The 15916-nt window shown below is 47.0% G+C and overlaps 1 protein-coding gene across 1 annotated transcript in view; it reads right to left on the bottom strand.

Annotated features, from left to right (window-relative positions):
* The window catches only part of MYOF (myoferlin), a 1388224-nt gene that overhangs the window by 396612 nt on the left and 975696 nt on the right, over window positions 1–15916 (bottom strand). Inside the window, exons 32-34 of the mRNA XM_069611360.1 lie at window positions 13023–13204; window positions 12763–12921; window positions 12553–12648 (exon numbers count right to left, since the gene is read on the bottom strand). Coding sequence (XP_069467461.1) covers window positions 12553–12648; window positions 12763–12921; window positions 13023–13204 — 437 coding nt within the window. The remainder of the gene's footprint in view (window positions 1–12552; window positions 12649–12762; window positions 12922–13022; window positions 13205–15916) is intronic.

Raw genomic sequence — 15916 nt, 5'->3', positions numbered from 1 at the left:
TGGATTCCTCCGTCAAGCCCTTGGATACTGTTTTGCTCTGCTGTTTCAGGACCTTTGAACTGCATTTTTGGATTCCTTTGGATTACCCCCTGGTTACGACGAACTTAACTGGCTTTTGACCTTGGAACTCTTAACGGACTGTTTTCGGATTTCCTCTTCTGTTACCTTTTGGAGTACCCGTTCCATACAGGTTTCCATACAGGTCTTGCAGTGCCTATTTCTACAATCTACACCTACCGGCTGCCGCTTGCTACACTGCAGCCACACGGAACACCTCCATTCTCATCTTTGTTCTTCCTGTCCCCAGACCCTTGGTAAGCCCCTTGATATTTGTTACCTCGCTATTCAGTGTATTGTTTGCCATTGTACTGACCCATTGCTTGCTTTACAGCGGTCGAGGGGTCACCGGTGTTCCTGGCGTTCTTCGGCAATCAAAAAACCTGTGGCCTCAAGGATTGCTCAGGAAGTTATTTGTATCTTTCTGAGTGGAACTTGTGGACAGAGGCCCCATAATCTTCACGACCATCAAGTCATAACAGACTGTGAAGCCGACAGGTCGTTCAGATTATGGAGGCGTCGGCTGGGGACCCCGTGGCCGCTCTACTGCAAGCAGTTACTACCTTGAGGGCCGATATGGGCGCAGCCACCACAGCGTTACACCACCGCCTTGACTCCCTTCAGAGTGCTCGCCATCCCCTACCTTCTGATTCCGAATTTGGGGACCCCACACCTCCAACCCCTGGTCCTTCTGCCACCCCTTCTATCACACCAGTAATTGTCCCAATCCTTTTCCTTTAGCACCCCCTGAGAGATTCCAGGGAGACCCCAGGAAATTCCGTACAGTTTTGAATCAATGTAAATTACATTTCCATTGTAGACCTTCAGCGTTCCCTGATGCACCTGCCAAAGCTTCGTTTTTGCTTTCCTATTTGTCTGGCATCGCCGCCACATGGGCCAACCCATTACTTGAAAACAATCATCCAGCCCTTAATGACTTTGACCTACTAGTGACTGAAATTTCTAAGGTTTTTGACACTAGACACAAAGCTCAATCCAGAGATTTGGAATTACTAGATCTCACTCAGGGGAAAAGCACCCTTATAGAATACATAACACGATTCAATCAGTTAGCGGCAGAAACATCCTGGCCCGAAAACAAGAAGGCTGTAGTGTTTTAGAGGTCTAAGTGGCTCCATTAAGGACGCTTAGGCAGTGGTGCCGTCGCTTCTGATTCAGTACTCTGATCTGGTTGATCTAACACTCCAGTTAGACGCTCGACGCACCGAGCGCAAGGCAGAAGTCAGATTCTCAGGTACACAGTTGTCGGTCTCTCCTGATGTAGCCAGTGAGCCCATGCAAGTGGGTGGAATACGTAGCCCTATAACTATGACGGAACGAGAAAGGCGGAGAACCGACAACGCTTGCTTTTATTGTGGACTTAATGGACATTACGTCAAGACTTGTCCACGCCGCCCAAAGCAAAAGAATCCGGGTTTTCCGACTGTTCGTCCCTGAATATGGGGGCCAGGACGAGTTCTCCACAGTCCCCCTCTTCTTCTCCTGCGGCATTTGGGCCTATTAGACCAGTAACAGTCCACGCCTCATTAAAGCCTACTCCTGACACAATGCACCCCATTCAGATTATCATGGATTCCGGGGCCACTGGCTGCTTTATCGACATACAAATGGCTTATGCCTTGAACCTTCCACTAGTTACCAAGGAGTTTCCTGAGCCTGTACAGGCTGTGGACGGGACTTCCCTTGCTTCTTGGCCTATTCGACAACAGACTGCTCCCATGGAAGTAGTCATTCAGGAAACACATAGGGAAACACTTGCCTTTGACCTCATAACCACCCCTCAGTTTGGTATCATTCTCGGCATCCCTTGGTTAAAAAAACATAATCCGCTAATCAAGTGGGGTACTGGCCAGGTCTGTTTTGAATCCGAAGTCTGTCAACATTTTTGTCTTATCGAGAGAGAGGAGGTAATCGATACACCTGCTGCAGCGTTGGGTGCAGTAGCACATCTGACCCTATCCGAGACTGATGAACATCACTCTTCCACTTCGCACATGGTTGGTGCTGTCTTTTCCAACATACCTCCAGTTTATCACGAGTTTTTGTCAGTCTTCGACAAGGGCACCGCAGAGAGTTTACCTCCACACAGACCCTACGATTGCCCCATAGATCTGGTCCCCGACGCTCAGATCCCCAAGGGCCGAATCTATTCTTTATCACCAGTAGAGGATAAAGCCTTGAAAGAATACTTGCAGGAGGCATTACGTTTAGGCCACATTCGGCCCTCCTCCTCGCCCGCTGCGTGCCCTATCTTCTTCGTTCCAAAGAAAGAGGGGGATCTTCGCCCCTGTGTAGACTACAGACGTTTGAACGCCATCACTATCAAAGATAGATACCCCATACCTCTCATCTCTCCACTCTTGAATAGACTAACACACGCCTCCATCTACACCAAATTAGATCTTCGGGGAGCATACAATTTGATACGTGTCCGCAAAGGGGATGAGTGGAAGACGGCGTTTTGCACCCAACAGGGTTTATTTGAATACCTAGTAAGGCCCTTCGGTTTGTGCAACGCCCCTGCCACCTTCCAGCGGTTTATGAATGAGGTCTTTGGGGACATTCTGGACAATTATGTGGTGGTCTATTTGGATGATATTCTGACCTTTTCCTCCTCTTTAGACGAACACATCCTTCACGTCCAAGTCGTCCTATCCCGTTTGCGCAAGAATGCGCTGTTTGCCAAGCCTGAGAAGTGCCAGTTTCATACCAAAGAAGTAGAATTTCTGGGTTTCCACATTTCACCAGGTGGGTTGACTATGAATCAGTCTAAAGTACGAGCCGTTTTGGAATCGCCGGTCCCGGTAAACTTGAAGTCTTTACAGTCTTTCCTGGGCTATGCCAATTTTTATAGGCGGTTCATCCCTGGTTTTTCTACTATAGTGGCACCATTAACTAAATTGACCAGTCCACGTGCCCCATTTATCTGGACCCCCGAACATCAAGCCGCTTTCGAGTCCTTGAAATCTGCGCTCAGCTCCGGTCCTACAACACCCGGATCCGGAGTTGCCATTCGTTGTCGAGGCAGACGCATCATCCTTTGCTTTGGGAGCGGTATTGTCACAACCTTGCCCAACCTCTGGTCATTTACACCCTGTAGCGTATCATTCACGCAAGTTTACATCTACTGAGTCCCATTATACAGTTACCGAAAAGGAACTCCTGGCGATTAAAGACGCATTTCAGGTATGGAGACAACATTTGATGGGGGCCAAACACCAAGTCACAGTTTTCACTGATCATAGGAATTTGCAGGATCTCGCATCCCTCAAGTGCGTCAACAGTCGTCAGGTGTGTTGGCACTTATTCTTCGCAGCCTATGACTTTGTTGTGAAACACCGTCCTGGTCTGTCTCATGGTAAAGCAGACGCTCTATCCCGCTCCCCTGGAGGGGTGTCACTTCCGGTTTTCCCAGAAACGGTGCTTGACCACGGGCATGTAGTATGCTTATGCACTCCTTCGGCGCCTCTGTTGTCAGCCATACGCACATGGGTTTCCCAATATCCACAACAGTTAGCAGAATGGGATCCCGTTTATCACGATGGTCTACCTTTTGTTCACAACAGGTTGTTCCTACCCTCTAGTGACACTCTAAATCTAGCTATGGAATGGTCTCATGATGCTGCGATCCATGGCCACCCAGGACAACAGCGTACTCTGGATCTACTTAAACGCTGGTGCTGGTGGCCTTCGATGTGGCGTGACGTTGAAAATTATGTCAACACCTGCTCAGTGTGTGCCCAGTGTAAATCCTGTAGAGGCCGCCCTTTGGGTCTTTTACAGCCCTTGCCGATTCCCCCCAGACCCTGGCATACCCTTACAATGGATTTTGTGACTGATCTCCCTTGTTCACAGGGTTATGATACAGTATGTGTTGTAGTAGACGCCTACACAAAGATGGCTCGCTTTATTCCTTGTTCTGGTATACCCACTGCACCTACATTGGCAAATCTCTTTTTCAAGTCAATTTTTTGTTTGTTTGGGCTCCCTACGGTCTTGGTTTCTGACAGAGGTTCACAATTCACGTCCCGTTTCTGGCGTGCGCTCACTAAATTATTGGGTATTGATGCACGGTTTTCCTCTGCTTACCATCCGGAAACCGACGGCCAGACAGAAAGGGTAAATCAGGCCATGGAACAATATTTACGCTGTCTTTCACTACAACATCAGAAATCATGGGCACACCTGCTACATCTCGCTGAATTCGCCCATAACAACTCCTTGCACTCTTCTACTGGCTTTTCTCCGTTCTACTCCCTTTATGGCCAACACCCCCATACATTGCCCATTCCCGATTATGCATCCTCTTGTGCTCCTGCTGCCTCATCTTGTGTTCGCGACATGGCCATGGTTCATGCCCAGACTCTTGCCCATCTGCAGGAAGCTCAGTTGGCCATGAAAGCTTCAGCCGATAAGAAACGGGTTGCTGCTCACGTTTACCGTGTGGGGGACCGAGTTTGGCTGTCGTCCCGTTATCTACACTTGCCTGGCTGTCGCAAATTGCTTCCCAAGTTTGTTGGTCCTTTTCGGGTGTCTGGTGTCCTGAGTCCTGTGGCTTATTGCCTATCCCTTCCTTTGACCTGGAAGGTCCATCCAGTTTTTCATACTTCCCTCCTGAAACCATGCCCTGGTCCTACGCGCCTGGTCTCTCACCCTACCCCCGCGTCACTGGATGACCCTGATGTTTATGAGGTTGGGGGTATTCTGGGCTCTCGTCTCTTCAGGGGGCAGCTCCAGTATCTCGTGGATTGGTTGGGTTACGGTCCTGAGGAGCGCTCTTGGGTTCCTGCCCGGGATGTGCATGCCCCTCGTTTGGTGGCCCAGTTTCATCGAGATTTCCCTGCTTGCCCACGGGGTCGTGGGCCTTTGGGGGGGGCTCTGTTACACCATCCACTGGTCACCTTGCGCACACGGATACCCGTGCAGCCACTAAGCCCCCCATCTCAGGTCCTGATCTGCCTTCCCCTTCTGACCTCATGTCCTCACTCCCTCAAGCAGCACGGCAGTGGTGCACACAGGGCATCTAACGCGCTATGGTCATCTTCACCCATTACAACGTTGGCAGCTGCCCTGGCGTCTTGGAGACAGTCGACGGAGACGCCGGCTTTTTCCTTTGCTTCGTCACGCCCTCAGGAAGACCCGGCAGCTTTTTGAAAACTTGGGTCATGTGACAAGGAAACGTGCTACATCATCGGTCACGTGATGGGTCATGTGACACTCCTAGGCTCCTTTAAAACTGGAGAGGGAACGCTCATTCAGTGCTTCACAGCTGACCCAATCAGGCACTGTTCGGCGTCTTCCTGTCTCCACATCTTGAACCTGGACTACTGACTGTTCTTCATGGATTCCTCTGTCAAGCCCTTGGATACTGTTTTGCTCTGCTGTTTCAGGACCTTTGAACTGTATTTTTGGATTACCCCCTGGTTACAACGAACTTGGCTGGCTTTTGACCTTGGAACTCTTAATGGACTGTTTTCGGATTTCCTCTTCTGTTACCTTTTGGAGTACCCTTTCCATACAGGTCTTGCAGTGCCGATTTCTACAACAATCTACGCCTACCCGCTGCAGCTTGCTACACTCTGCAGCCACACGGAACACCTCCATTCTCATCTTTGTTCTTCCTGTCCCCAGACCCTTGGTAAGCCCCTTGATATTTGTTACCTCGCTATACAGTGTATTGTTTGCCATTGTACTGACCCATTGCTTGCTTTACAGCGGTCGAGGGGTCACCAGTGTTCCTGGTTCCTGGCGTTCTTCGGCAAACAAAAAACCTGTGGCCTCAAGGATTGCTCAGGAAGTTATTTGTATCTTTCTGAGTGGAACTTGTGGACAGAGGCCCCATAATCTTCACGACCATCAAATCATAACACCCTGATCTTTCCGGAGTAGGTCCCCGCTTCCATCATTCCTACGCAGGCCTACTCCTCCTTTGAATGCCTGGTCTGCAGTCGCAGTCAGTCTCCCCCCCTCTCTTCGCATTCTGAAACACTGGTGTACGAGCGCAATATAAATAAAATATATCAGATCTCTCACCTGCCCTCTACCTCTCAGCTTCTCCTACTCAAGTAAGCCAGCCTTCCTCCCTCCCTCCCTCCCTCTCTCCCTCTGGTCTGACACAATCTGCCGGCAACACCTTGGATGCTCTAATCTCCTCAGACATCACCCCTCTCTAACCCGCTCACCACTCCTCTCTCGTGGACTGACCACTTTCTGTTCTCCTTGCTCCTGACACTTCGTGTCCCACTTGCAAATCCTACCCTAGCACTGCCACCTTCCTCCTCAGTCATTCAGCCCATGAAGTGAGTGTCCGTGGACGCCTTTGCCTCTACTTTCTATGCTCCTCCGACTCCTGTGGCTGACTCTCACTCTGACACAGTCCTCTCTAACCTGCATCTTTTTATCTCAACATTCTGGACATCCTTGACCCAGTCATGAGAATCCGTCTGAAGCCTACCTACAAGTGCACCTCTTGGCATGACTTCGACCTCGCCAACCTGAAACGCAAGTTCGGTGGAGCAGAGAGGAAGTGGAGGGCTTCCGGCGCATCCTCTGACAAACTGGCCTGCTGCCTGCTCCAAAGGCAATACAGACTGTCTTCTCCAAGAAAAGAGTCCACTTCTAAGCCTGTGTCAATGCAACCCCTAACACAGCGAAACTCTTTCAAATCTGCAAAGAGCTGGCCAAACCCACTCCAGTCTCCACCTCTCCCGTTGCCTACCAGGCCCTCTGCACAGCGCTGGCTTCTCATTTCACCACTAAAACTCAGGGCATCCAGTCCTCACTTTCCCATTCCTCTCCCTCTACTGCATTCAGCCCTCGCTTGGCCGCCTCTCGCCCCTCTTCCTTTTTCCTCCTCCTCTCTCGATACACGGCAAGGTTTTGAGACCAGTCCGATCTATGAAAGTTTCATCTAAACAGGTGCTCCCCAGCTCGTCCAAAACTAACAAGGATCACATTGACACCCTCACTCCAGCTTTGGCCGATTTCTGCAATCACTCTTTCGCCACTGGACCTTTCCGCTCCCTCCTCAAGCCCTCCCTTATGCAATGCATCCTAAAAAACCCTTCTGCCGATCCTACCTATCCGGCAAACTATCACCCGATTTCTATCACTCTTTCTTGGGAAAACTCCTGGTAAAGTTGGCCATCTCCCAGCTTACTCGCCACACTGAATCTGTTGGTTGCCTCCACGACCATCAGTCTGGCTTCAGAGCAGCCAGAGACACAGAAACTGCTCTCCTGAACACTCATGAAGATCTGCTCACAAATCATGTCTATAGCTATTATGTCCTCATCCTCCTTGACCTTTCTTCTGCTTTTGACATGGTCAATCACTCCACCCTGATCAATTGAATTTGTGAGAACCTGGGCATCATTTATCTGGCGTGGCTGACCTCCTTCCTCTTGGAACGATCCTCTCAGGTCCAACTTGGGTCCTCTCCACCACCACTCTCTCTACATGTGTTGCCCCCCAGAGCTCCATCCTCTCACCCTGCCTCTTCAATGTCTTTCTGGACCCTTTGGCCCACCCGATATCCTTCTCCTGCAACTTTCAGCATTATGTGGATGACACTCGGCTCTCCTTCGGCTTCCCTAAGCCGCCTCTCCTGCCTCACTCATTCCAGACTGTCTTACCGCGATTCAGGATTGGTGCTCCTCCAACAATCTTTGCCTTAATGCCAGCAAGACAAAGATCCTTCTCATTAGGACCCCTGCTCCCACTTTCCCTCTCTCACTCTGGCCGCCCTCCTTGGGCCCTCGAACCCTCGCCTACCTATGAGGCAAAAAACCTTAGTGTCATCTTTGACTCCACTCTCTCCTCACAGCACGGACCTTGCAAAGGCAGCCCACTTCCAGCTACACCTCCTCAGAGGTAACCTACACCTCTTCTCACTTTCCTCAAGAAGCTCACTGTCTGCAGAGCTATGGTTCTCTCCAGATTGGACTACTGCAACAGCTGCTTTCTCAATGTGCCTGCCTCTACTCCGCGCCCTCTGCAACTAATCCAGAACAGGACTGCAAGACTTATGCTTGGCCGCAGGACGATGAACCTAAGTACCTTCATTCTCAAGCCCTTCGCTCAGCTACCTCCAACTTTCTAAGGGTCAGACGCTTTGACAGAGTGGGCAGTAGATCTCTCTCCTCTGCAGGTGCCTCCCTTTGGAACGCCCCCCCCCCCTTGCCTCTCTCAAACTTCAACCAAACCACCTGAAGTTCCGCAAGCAGCTCAGGACCCTTTTTCTCTCCTCCGTCTTCGCTCGCTCGCTCCCTTGTAAACCTTCCTGTCTGATGCACTGACTGGTTGATTGGTACCCTCAGAGTCTCACTGGGTACCAGGCTCCTTTACGACAAGTCCTCCTTGCACTGTCACCTGTCCTACTGAACACTTATGGACTGTAATCCGTAACCTCTACAGCTCCCCCGATGACTTGCACTTACCTAGAGCTGTGCTGCCTTGGTAACACTTACCCAGAGCCTTACTGGCCCTGTCTGCACTTCCCCTCCTAACCTCTCCCTTGCATTTTCCCCACTCTGCACCCCCTACACCTCTTGCTGTTGCACTTGCACGATCTGAATGGCACAAGGCCTAGTAAGATTGTCTGGTCTTCCCTCCCTTGTCTTGTGGCACCTAGAAACACTTGTGTACAGGCGCGTTATAAATGCAATATCATTTGGATCCGTTCTCAGGTGGCCAGGGAAAAGCCTTCGCTCTTCGCTCCCAACGCTGAGGGTGAACAAACGAGAGAGGTTTACCTGGGTGGATGATCCTTGGGGAGTGAGAATGAGGTCCTCAGGTGAGATGTGGTATTTCCCCTTTCCATTCCATAGTGAACCCATAGCCCCAGAAGCCTTTGTTGGATATTGTTACTGTTACGCTCACCTGGCTCCCACAGAGGCGTCGATCTGGACTGGACTGCTGCGGTCTCCACCAATGTGACGCGTAGGGCCGAGATGACGGACTGGACTGGCCCACCTAGCTTCGTTTGCTTGGCCCATAGGAATATTCTTCTCCAAATGGAGAAAGGGAATTAACCACCCGTGGAGTTGAGCGTAAATCCCCCCACCCCGCTGTTCTCCCCACTGATCACCTTGGATGTCCCCCCTCTTATAGTCTCACCTGATGATTTGAAAAGATGAGCTCTCCATCCTGCATTGAGCGCAGGGGCGCGTAGATAACCAGTTGCTTCACTGGCTCAAAGGAATTGGTGAGTTCCAGGACAATATTGACTCAGATATTCCCGGCAAGACGCCGTAAGTATGTAGTTCGTAAGAGTTCAAATGCCCGACTTTCACTCTTGTCCGATTCCTTGCAGGTTGCAGCTTGACCCTACTGAAGAGTTACTCGTGGCAACCGGTAATGTTCTGGTAAGGATTTGTATTATCCAACAAAGTTCGATAAAATAATGTCCATATGTAACCTGTTGCTTTCTCCCTTATTCAGGCGCTGAGAGAAAGTATGAAGTCTCGGGGGAATAATGCCTCCGGCGGTAAAATCAGGTAAGGCGGGTTCCCCATGTTAGTCCCTTGTTTCACCTTGCTCTCCTTTTGTTTCCCCTTAGGGGCCGGGGTTGGGCTAGAATGCAGTGGAAGCTGCGCCGACCCGTGAAGAAGAATAGTACCCCCGGTGTTAAAATCAGGTAAGTCTATGGGGGGTATTCTTCTGTGTATTCCCTTGGCTCACCTTGCTGTTCTTGTCTTCTCCTTAGGTGCCGGAGTGCGGCGGGAACATGCAGGACGATGCGGTGAAATGTGAAGATGCTGCGAAGGCCGGCGAGTTCAGCGCGGCGCTGCAGCAGGCGAGGCGACGCGCATAAAATAACTTCTTTCTTCCAGCTCGAAGGCGCGATGGATCGGGAATTCAGTTAAGGATCAAAGGTATTGCTCTTGTTCTAACCTTTTCTCCTTCTTTCTCCCTTTTTCTAGGAGCTCTAAACTCGAGGCGGGCGTGGCAGAAGACTGGATGCAGACTTGCAGGCACGGTGAGCGTTATGCTGCTGGATGCAGAATAACGCGAAGCGTGTGCTGCTCTTCGGGCGTGGTTTAAATAGCCTCCAAAGTAGTCCCAGGTAAGTATTCCTCCCCAGCCCCACCCGAGTAAAAAAATAGTCTATAGGTAAAATAGTCCCTTCCAAGCCTCGTTTGGCTTGGAGCTCTTGTAGCATGGTCTGCATCAGGTAAGTTTTAATCTATGAGCCTGGCGCCTATGGCGCCAGGACTGACTCTCCATATGAGCCTGGCGCCATAGGCGCCAGGACTGCACCCAATTAGCCCCTAGTGAGGGTTGTTGGGCTTGCTTGGGGTAACTTGATGCCTGCTTCCGGGGTTGCTGGACTTGGTCTGGGTCCCCGGGGGTAGGCATCATGACAGTTACACTGTTTCTTTTGGTCGGAGTAGCGTCAGGGATAACGATAAGCCCTGATGAGAAAGAGGCAGCTGAGATCAATGAATACTATGCCATTTCACCACGTAAGTACTGGGACAAAGAAGATGCCTGAAAAGTGTTGTGAAGGTCAGGCATGTCCCCTTAATCATGGGCAGGCAGGCCTAACTGAGAAATGACACCTGCAAGCTGTTGGGTTACAGATGTATAAAATGAGGAGCAGAAAGCAACACAGGGAGTAGCAGCAGGGAGGCCTATGCTATCAGCAGGGAACCTTGCTGGAGAGAGGTGAGCAGATGCAGGAAACTGTCATGGGTTGGTCCGTCATGTGCAGCACACCGAGTAGCTGGGGACTGCAGAGGAAGATGGTCCCAGGAAGCGTGGCGTGGGAGCTTGGGCTCCGTGGAGCGGACTGAGGGCAGAGAAGGGAGCTGTGTGGAGAGGCTGTCCCTTTCCTTTGAATCAGAAGTGCTCGTCTCCCTATGTCAAGAAGCCAACACGAGTGTCTGAGGGACAGGAGTTGGATCTCCGTCACCAGAAGTCTGTGTGCCCTGCGCTGCTGGGAAAGCTATCAAAGCGACCAGTGAGTTTCTGTCAGCTGAGAAACCGGGTGCGCGAATGCTTGAACATTTTCATTGGCGAAGAATACTTTGTATCAGAGTGGTCGCGTGTCTCAGAGAGTTTTTGAAAGTCTCGGGTTTATGAGCATTTCCATTGTTGAAGCGCATGGAATACTTTGTAACAGAGTGATTGAGTGTCTCAGGGAGAACTTTTTTGAAAGTCTCTGAGTGCTGGGCATTTCAATTAAAGTAAAATTTATGAATATCAAATGTTGGGCTGAATAGTAATTGATCATCGCACCATACCGATGCCCATTGAAAATCGAACTGAATAAAACCTTTAAACCTCACTTTGAAACTAAGCAAAACTAATGCATGTTGAATTCCGAATTGAACGCACCTTTAAAAATTAAACCAAACAAAGGTATACTGAAAATTGAATTAAATGGAACTTTAAAATTGAACCAAAGAAAGGCGTATTAAATATCGAATTAAGAAAGCAAATTAAAGCAGAATTGAAAACCTGAAGTTAAATCCTATGTAGGAAAGAGGTCGACATGAAAATAAATGATGGAAAATGAGCGCAAGTGTGACAGAGTCATAAGAAAAGGACACTTGGGATGTCTTGGGGATAAGAACCCTGAGAATTAAGGAGCTACATTTGTTTATGTGAAGATTCTTTTGTGTTTTGAACTATGTTACTTGGAACTTGGGGAAGGGAACCCAGAGGATTGGTTAAAACTATCACCTCGAACCTAAAGGTAACAGACTTTTTGTGGAACTGTTTTACACTTAAGGGAGCTGAAAGGAAGCTGCGCGCTTGAAGAAGTTATGAACTGTAAGTTGAACACTGCTTCTTTTGGTCGTAAACATCCCTACACATTGTACAGATTTAGTAGTGAGGGCAAGAATAGGTTTGGACACGGACAAACGTTTACGTTGAACTCTTGGACTCAGACTTTCCATTGTTTCATTTGGTTCCATGTGATCATAACAAATGAAATAAGGCATTGTTTTAACTTATTATAAATAATGAAAAATATTGGTTTTTTTCCTATTTTTAAATTAGGGGGGTCCCCCTCAAACTCCTCATTTCCCTAGCTTTATTACCCCATCCCAACCCCCACCCATGTAATCCCTTACCTCACCCCCATATATATTTTCATTTCGTTGACATTACTGTATACAGTTTCGTTTAGGTATGGGAAAACCCACCTTAGTATAGGGATAGTTAGGCTCTTTTTCCATCCTGACATTTAAGTTAATAACGTTTTTTGTTTAGACCTTAAGTCTGTTGTCTGTGTCTTGTTTCATGATGCCTTCACAGCTGCCTCGAGGAGATGTACAGTAGTTAGCTAAACATCAATGAGAACCCTTTAGAATTCACACTGTTTGTGGGGTGTGGGGGGTTGGAGAGAGCTTAGCACCTAGAGGTGAAAATGTGTAAAAATGTAATTTCCAGAGAGATTTCAGATCAGAGGTCAGTAACCAAATCTTTAAAAAGCAAAATGGTATAAGCAATGATGTAATTTACCTCAATAGCAGTCAACTGAACCACTGGCCGAATACCTTGAGGTACCATATAGAGCTGTCCTCTTTTAGCGGGTAGAATTGGCAAGTTGGCAGCACCCTGACAAAAATGTAAACAGATGTTACATTTTGTACATGCTGTCTAGAAAGCTAAAACAAAATTATCTGGCTTACAAAAAAATTGACTATTTAAAATAAGTAAGTAGAAATTAACCTTTTGGCGAATTAGGAGTTCAGCTGCGACAAGGACTTCTCCACAGGGTTTGTTATCATACATCACTGGATACCAGAGAAGTTTAGGGGAAATATCCATTCCTGCATCGAGCTTCACCATTGGAGTGCAAATACTCCTTCCCATAAATTCATCCTTTCCCTGGGCAAGATATATTAAAAAAAGAAAAGCATATTTACCATCATAATAGTGTTGCCCAAAATGCTTGATCACTGGATAAAGAAATAAAGGCGCACACTAACCAATTGGTCATTGTCAAATATTTCAATTACAACATTTGGAGGATTTTGTGCCACAGCTGCGGGGTCTCCAAACACTTCCACTTCATCAAAAATTATAGTTTGGTCCCAGGTTGGATTCAAAGTTGTATGGAGAATTTCTGTTGTTTTGCTTCGATGGAGGAATGAAACATGAGCATAAGGATCTAAAAGTTACAAAAAGAAAGAAGCCATTTTCATATGCATAATGTTTCTTCAAACCTTGAGTTGGAAAAGTCAACATTACCAAATATCACGAAAGAGAGTACACCAGAAAAAACATACAAGTTAATATTAGAACAGTCATTTACTGTACACAAGATTGCAATGCTCCCAACACAGCACTGAGTTCTGCACTTTCAAACCTTCCTCAAAGAGGCAGCTATCAAACAACAAAGAGCTTGGCCTGCTGCACTGTTCATGTGATCTTTCAACTCATTTTTATTTCAGATTGAATATGGACTTTAGCTTTGTGGCACTTCATTACCACAAAACCTTTAGATAAGAGACTGTGTATGGCTCTCTAAACCAAAACTGGGCTAACTGAGAAGATTGTATATTGCATATGGGTCTCCTGTGTGCCTGGTGGGTTGCCCCAGTGCCTTGTAGTATACCAAACAAAGGCTGCGACTAATGCAACGTGTGAAAGTCCTGCAGGATCTAAGGGAAAAGCTCAATGATGAAACAAGATGTTTTATCTAGGAAAACATGTCAGGATAAGAGGTTAACTTGACTCCAGTGAAGGAGCTAGTGTTCAGAGTCCAACATCGAGACACTAAGAAAAATAAATGTACAGGGTGTCAACACATAGGACAGTGCCCATCAAATCACACACAATTTTAGGACTATTTTAAAGGGCCACAGCACAAATATTTGCCTCGACTTTGGCAGAAAATCCTGATGTTGTGTAGTCACTAGGTGCCTTGAAACTGTACCAGTCCAAGCCCTGTATTAGCCTTTGATCCCTGGCTCCTTGCAGGTTATCTTTATTGAAGCCTTCCATCTAAGCCTGGACTGTTTTATATTGTAGCTCTTTTGGCTTAACCTTTGCCTGCTCTGCATCTTTCTCAATGTCTGACCACTTTGGCTTGGCCAACACAGATTTGAGTCTTCAGCACGTTCCCTCCTCCCTCCACAATAAAATTAGCGCCCTAGAATGCGGTTACTATCAGTATTTGGAGGCTCAAGCCTCATTTTAGAGTCAACCTTTGCTAGTAATTATTTGAATTAGTGCTGTCTGAGGGTTTATCTCTACAGTCATATTTTTTTTTTTTTTTTTTTTTCCTTTATTGATTTGGTTGAATTTAATCAACCTTTCAAACACAAGACAGAAAAAAGTGCAAAAGTACAACCTTTAACAAGGATTTCAACAAACATTGTATAGATCTTAAAAAACAACATTTGGTCAATAATCATTGTAAAAAAAAAAAAAAAAAAAAAATTTTGTTTATGATGGCTGCATTGATAATGGTACGCTGTTGACTGGTTAAATTGCACCAGTCTGCTGGAAAGACCTTTGTGGATATCTCACTAATTTGCTTTAAGTAAATGTTCAAAATTTTCCAAGAATTCTTCAAAAATAATAATAAGTTCAATTAGTTGTAACCAAAAAATCTTTAACAGCCTGTATTAAACGATCGTTTAATACAGGTACATTTTGGAGCAAACTTGAAGTACAATGTAAAATGTTGTATTGGATTAAATGAAAATGTATGCTGTTATTAACATATTAGATAACATGATCTTTATTTTTTATTCTTTATCTTTTGATCACTAATAGTCCCTGATGAAGGTCTAGCACAGACCGAAATGCATTGGACAATATAATGCTTGCTAAAGGCCTCAGACAAATGCAGATTTCTAAATAAAAGATTTTTTGGTTACAACTAATTGAACTTATTATTTTTGAAGAATTCTTGGAAAATGTTGAACATTTACTTAAAGCAAATTAGTGAGATATCCACAAAGGTCCTTCCAGCAGACTGGTGCAATTTAACCAGTCAACAGCGTAATATTATTTCATACCTCCCTTTGCAACGGGGAGGAATCTGGCGACAGGACCAAATATTTTACTAAGTTTAAATTCCTGAATTAACTTACAGCGTAGTGCCCACTCTATTCTTTCTTTGGACAATTGTCAAATTGGTTTGCATTGATAATGGACCAACCTAATTCCCACATGCAATTTCCTTAATTTTATGGGCATTTAGGTGTGGCCATGTTTCTATAAAGGGTTAACCCTTGCCCCAGGACAAACTGCCCAGTTGCATTAATATTCTATCCACCATCTTGGGGTTGGGCAGGCCAGCAATGGCGGCTGGGCTGTCTTTCTCTCCAGCCCTCCGAGTGGATGGTAAGCTTGTTTGCCTAGAATGATCACTTCTGCACAGCACGCAGGTCTCTCTCATGGCAGCAGTTTGACCGTAGTCTGACAAAACCCAGATTGGAGAATGAAGCAGAGCCTAATCGGCATGTGATCACTACCAATCTATGCTCCACCTATAGACTTGAAAGTGGGACCTGTAAGAAAACCCCAAGGTTCACCATTTGTCCAACAGGGTTTGTAAACCTTTTCTGGGGAGGATTTCTCTGATAATATTTCCCATATCCTGTGATGTTACTAGGCACTTTCGTTCCCTCATCATAAGAGAGACTTCTTTCTGCGAACACTAGGACGCAGATACTCACATACCAGGCTAACTCAAGATAAATAAGAGTGCACAAGGGAGGACTGTTGGAGATCTGCCGATTCCCCAATATGGGTCAAATCACATAGCTGGTGGCTTCCTCTGGCCCCTAGAGTTTCCCAGACTCCATCACTGGGCAATTTCAAGGTAACCGTAAGTTTAGAACAAGCTAATCCCATGCAGAGCTTCTAT

This window comes from Ambystoma mexicanum, chromosome 8 (genome assembly GCF_040938575.1).
Source record: "Ambystoma mexicanum isolate Mex_15411 chromosome 8, UKY_AmexF1_1, whole genome shotgun sequence".
NCBI lineage: Eukaryota > Metazoa > Chordata > Amphibia > Caudata > Ambystomatidae > Ambystoma > Ambystoma mexicanum.
The sequence above is the reverse complement of the archived record's forward strand: the minus strand, read 5'-3'. Positions and strand labels throughout refer to the sequence as shown.